Genomic DNA, 5,768 nt, shown 5'->3' with positions numbered 1-5,768 from the left:
TCATCCTGAAATTTTACACATATACGCCTCACATCCATGTTTACCTGTGCAAATCTTTTCAGATTGTTTTTTAAACCAAAATTTCTGAATTCTGAAATTTTCAAAATTCGGCTTCCATGGAGGTCGAGAGCCAAAAGGCCATTCTTGCATTAATATCTAAAAGGGCTTATATTTAGAAATAGAGGGACTATTTTTCCTAAACACCCATGGGTTAGGGCATCTCCAACGCTTTTTTTTAGAAAACGGGGTACTGCGCGGCAACTGAGACCCTTAATAGTGAGTTATAAGTCAAGTTCAACAGGGAAAAAAGACATGACAATGACAAAAGGTTTTGAAGACGCGCCTGTTGAAGTGTATATGTGGATTATCTATCCTTTTCGTTAGTCCGGACTTTTGATTGCGTTGACTAGTGCATGAAGTTTAACATGGTACCTGAGTCCAAGTCCTGGCTTCTCAATTTATCCAAGAAAAATGTTGTTCCCCCTTTGTGTCCCTGTATATGCCTTTTGAGCCATACCTCTGAGTCTATTCACGTGTTGACTTCCCGCATCACGTGAGAGGGGGTGTTCACACCGAGCAGGGGCTAGCTAGCCAGGTGCAAGTGAGAGCTCACGGACACATAGACGCACAAATGTGCAACAAGAAGAAGAATGCATCGCCTCCCAGGCGCAAGCGAGACGACGCGGCACCCAGCCGCACCAGACGGTAGAGGGAGAAGACCCGCCTGCCAGTGCCACCACAAACTCGAGGAAGACCATGAAGAACGCTCGCGGCACCTTTCACAACACACCTCTCGACTCCTCACAATAGAAGACAAAAGCACTCTAGCCCAACTCCTCCTTCCGCGGCCAGCATGAAGGGCAGAGGCTCGGTCGCGCAGGAGAGCGCACATCTGCTCAATGTTCGGCATGTCCCTTCACGAGCTGAGAACTTTCCAAAGCTGCAAAAAGGAGATGAATTTATTAAGAATGTCAGTCGGATGATGAAAACAATCTCTCAAATAAGGCTTTGTTTCTAGACGCTAATCCGGATTCCGGATAATATTCGGCAAGGGAATACTACTCAACTCCGAGCGCGCACATGATATGATGGAGAACTCGCCTCGCAGGCCAAAGACTGCAGGGGAGTGCGGACACCGATCACAGGCCCTGGCATTGAAGGCTAGTTCGGGCGGCTATTGAGGGAGTCCTCGGGCCCCCGGCTCATTGCTTATAGGCCGGACTGATGGGCTGCTATGGAGCCAAGCTAGGGCGTGGACCCATAACCGGATAGAAGATCTTCGGAGCCGTGGTGTGCCCTCCAAGTCAAGATTTAGCGTGATCTTTTCCTTTATTGTAACCGACCATGTGAACTCTAACCCATGTCCATATAAACCGGAGGGCTTTAGTCTTTAGGGTTAGAGCAACATCCAATCCCCATGAACCTAGGGTTTAGCTCGCCTGATCTCGAGGTAGATCGACTCTGTACTCATACCATACACATCAAATACAATGAAGCAGGACGTACGATTCTACCTCCTAGAGAGGTCCCGAACTTGGGTAAACACCGTGTTTTTCATCCCCTATTCCCCATTGATCCTAGATCCGCAGCTCGAGACCCCCTACCCGAGATCTGCCGGTTTTGACACCGACATTGGTGCTTTCATTGAGAGTTCCACTGCGGATCACCAAAGGATCGATGGCCCAACTATTCGATGGAAACCTCACTCGCGCCAGGGACATCTTTGTCCCTGGCCAGATCTTCACGTTCGGTGGCATCACCTTATGCGCCGACCTCATCGGTCGTTTGGACCAAGTTGAGAACCTCACCCCGATTACGGAGCCGACCACCGGAACTTAGAGTCCAGCGGCGGCCCTCGGGAAAGCCTTGCTCCCGTAGAGTCCGCTACCCCTGCGGAAGAGCTCGCCGAGCCCGACGCCTTGACCTCAGATTCAGTGGGCACGAAGGAAGCTGACACTATCCGGGATCTGACCTTAAAGCCGGATCCCATCGAAGTACTCAAAGAACATCCCGCCGAATATCCCGGAGGCATGGCCCCGACAGGAACCTCTTCGGTAGACAACTTGTTGGATCGATTCCTCGCCATGGGAATCTCCGTCAGCAGGCCTACGGCCTACAACCTGATCGGGCTTAAGCTGACAACAGAGAGACCCACCCATTTTACTCCGTACGTAGTATGTATTACAATTTATAAAAAGACTTCTGTTTAGCCGAGAGAGTAACAGATAAACCGTCGAATTTTATCTTATATACTTATTGATCTACTGCCCCAAAGCAAACAATAACAAATTCGTAGTACGCGCACGCTCCTACCGGCCGCCGGGAAGATCTGCAACCGGTACGCGGCAACATGCCATCTCTTCTCTTCCGGCTTGTGCGAGCCTTGTTGAATTTGGTCAAGCAAACATTGTACCCGGCCGCGAAGCCTGGACGTGGTGTCCCCGTCCTTGGCGGTAGCGACGCCGGCTTCAAGAGGCCGGCGGTGCTCACCTGCCCCCGGTACATCATCTCCGTGATCTGTGAATTCGCCATGTTGATCTGCATCACCGGGACGCTGTGCTACTACTTCACCTACGACTTGCCACCTGAGTTCTCCGTCCACTTGACGCCGATCCCGAGCAACAGCAGCGTGGGGGCTCCGGCCGCGACGACGTCCATCCCCCGGGCCTTCGACGTCGTCCTGCACGCCAGCAACCGCCGCGCTACGGGGAGGTGCCACCACCACGGGGAGGGAGTGGTGACGTACGGCGGCTATACCGTGGCGTCGGGCCACGCGCCCGACTTCTGTGTGCCGTGGAAGGGGGCGCTCGAGGTGCCGTTCGAGCTGGCGTGGGACTGGGACGACGGCGTTTACCTGCCCGAGCACCTGCGCGGACTCATCGCGGCGGCGGAGAGAGTCTGCGCCGTGGAGTTTGAGGTCCAGGTGAGGCTCCTCCAGGGAGGCGACGCCCGCTCCGGCACGGGCACGCCGACGTGGATGTGGTGCAAGGCGAGGATCGGTGGGGCGCCTGGCGCCGTCACGCCCTGCACCGTGTTCGCTCCACAGAACTGGTTTTCGCCCCTGGCTTAGCCGCCTCGGTGTCCCCATGTCTGAATTTTTGCTTTTCCTGGCGCACAAGTGTCCCACAACGCCAGCCAACCCTTGTGTCAGCTGTCCAGTTTTCACTCTTTTGATGGCCATTCCTAGCTAGGTGATACGCTATTTTGATAGCAATAATTTCCAATGTAATTTCTCTAGGAAACTAGCAGTGTGATTTCATCTGAAAGAAGAAGAAGTTGTGTGATTTTGGTAAACTGCTTTCGAACCGTAGAGAGACGTGGAACTACCTTTTCTCTTTGTGATTGAGCAGACTTGTGGTGCATACACTACTGGAATTTTCACGTACGCCGGGTATAATGCTCTTCGCCGAGTGCTAAAACACAGATACTCGGCAAAGCTTGCTTTGCCGAGTGTCACTCTCAGCAAACCCACTTTCACGGCAAACTACACTCTTTGTCGTCACTGCCTCACGGCAAAGAGGCATCGCACGGCAAACCCTGCAGACGCCGGGAGCCACTCACGGCAAAGAGTAGCCACGTGGCATGTCCGTCCGCAACAGACGGCTCCGTCAGTTACTGTCTACTTTTCCGAGTGTGGCTCTCGGCAAAGCACATGCAACATCCTTTTTTTTGTGTGTGTGTGTTCTTTCTAACTGACATGTGGTCCCACTGGTCACATTTATCAGTAAAAAAATGATGATATGCTTGCCGAGAGTGGCTCTCGGCAATCCTTCATGGGAGCTGACAGTTTACATAGCTTTGCCGAGAGCTAGGCTCGGCAATGCTCTCCTTCTTTTCCGAGAGCTTCTCTCGGAAAAGTTGTGGCACAACAGTAGTGTCCCAGACGACCATATTTCCGAGAGTTGCTCTCGATAGTCTGCCTTTTTCCGAGTGTAGCTCTCGGAAATCTTTCCCATCCATTCTGATGTCAATCTATTTCTTTTCTGATCCCTGTAGATAAAAACCACTACAGTGCATTTTGAGCTAGTCCACACATATATAGGCATAATTTGATCATATATAGGCATAATTTGATCTAGTCCACATATATATGCATAATTAGGGATAGTCCACATATTGTCACACACAAGTCGAATGTATTATCCTAGTAGACATCACACACAAGTCGCAAATTCATACATATTGTCACTACTTGCAAAACATCGTGCACGTCACAATAGAAGTACACTTGTTCATATATAGATCATCTTGAGGAGGAGAGGCCATCGGGTTAACATTCCGGAGGAGGAGGAGGGGCATCACTTGCACTGCTTCGAGATTGCATAAGAACCTATAAGAGTAGAGTCACGTGAGGGTGGTTCGTCCCTATGTAATGAATCTTCTACTCTAGTTTAGATAATGTTCTACCTGTAGTTGATCCTCAAGCATCTTCAACCTATTGTTAGTGTCTGCCCGTTCCTTTTCTCTGGACTCCTCCTCAGCCTTCCGCCTTTGCTCCTCTTCAACAGCCCGCTGCGCCATTAAATCCTGTAACATGGCATTAGGCTCATATAGGTTGGAACGGTGCTATTTCGAGGCATGGACATAAATAAAAGGTTAGGATGCAAACCTTGAGACGCGCTATCTCACGTGATGCGGCGGTTGGGCGACTCCATATGGACGGAGTTGAGCTGGTGCTCGACGCGCGTATCTCGTGCAGCTTGCGGTGCCCGGAGGTGGCGATCGCCCCGTTGCAAAGGAGGTGGCGGCCATGGCCCTTCCCCTCGCCAGCAATGATGAGAAGCTCAGGGTCAAGGGGCTTGGACGTAGGTTCGGCTTCCTCCCCGTGCACCTCCTGGAAGACCTCTTTGAAGGTCCCCCACTTCTCCTCCGCCGACTCGCTGCAGAACTCGTCGCCATCCTTCCCCTTGTAGCCTTCTTTCCAGGCTTCCAGGATGTGGACCGGTCGACCAACCTTCGCCTCCTGCAAAATTAACCATCAAGTTGAATGAACCAAGATGCACCGTGCGAAAAAGTTAACATCTTAATCCACATACCATGTGTTGCTTGAGAGCGGTTAGGTTCCGGCTCCCCTGGACATGAGCCGGGCCTGGCATTTTGGCTCGTTCGTTTCCCTTCTCCACATGCTGCGCCTGCCATGCTGGGTCACACCACATGTCAACCAGGGCCTCCCAACAATCGTCCTTCATCCAGGGTTCCTTCACCTAGTCAGACAAAATCGAATAATTGAGGAACAAGAGGGATGAATCAAAGTACTAGCAACCGATGTAGTCACTTACCACTGACAGGTATTCTTCTCGCGACAAGTTGGTCTGGCAAGCAGTCTTCCTTGTCATCTTCTCTCCCTTCGAGTCCAGCGGCCGACACTGCATCACGGCTTTGTACCGCAGCGTGTGCTTGGTGTCAGAGAGTATCTTTCGGGCAGACTTCACGATGCCTTTGATCGCCTTCTGCTTCTCACCATCCACGCAAGCAAATGTTTGCTACAAGAAAGCATATGGCATCTTCTCACCATCCACGCAAGCAAGGATTTGGATATGAAAAAATACAGTGGTCGGAGCTAAGATACTTACAAAAAAAGCATTGATGACCCGAGTGGCCATGGTGACATCGTGCTCATCCTTGTTGTGTACGTAATGCTCCCAGGTTAAACCTGGCGATGGCGGATCGTCATCACCCGGCTTGGACAATCCAGGGAAGTGCTTCCTCAAGAGGGAGCCGATGACGTGGTTCGGCGGGCGTGCCCCCTTAGGTTGTGTCGGGATAAA

The 5,768-nt window shown here is 51.6% G+C and overlaps 1 protein-coding gene across 1 annotated transcript; it reads left to right on the top strand.

Annotated features, from left to right (window-relative positions):
• The first annotated feature begins 2,249 nt into the window (after positions 1-2,249).
• LOC123065528 (uncharacterized) lies at positions 2,250-3,239 on the top strand. Its single transcript, XM_044488787.1, has one exon. It carries the CDS (start codon positions 2,351-2,353, stop codon positions 3,068-3,070), a length of 720 nt encoding a protein of 239 aa, XP_044344722.1. The 5' UTR covers positions 2,250-2,350; the 3' UTR covers positions 3,071-3,239.
• Positions 3,240-5,768: the final 2,529 nt, after the last annotated feature.

The sequence above is a fragment of the Triticum aestivum genome, chromosome 3B (genome assembly GCF_018294505.1).
Source record: "Triticum aestivum cultivar Chinese Spring chromosome 3B, IWGSC CS RefSeq v2.1, whole genome shotgun sequence".
Classification (NCBI taxonomy): domain Eukaryota; kingdom Viridiplantae; phylum Streptophyta; class Magnoliopsida; order Poales; family Poaceae; genus Triticum; species Triticum aestivum.
Note: the sequence above shows the minus strand (reverse complement) of the source record. Positions and strands in the feature narration are given on the sequence as shown.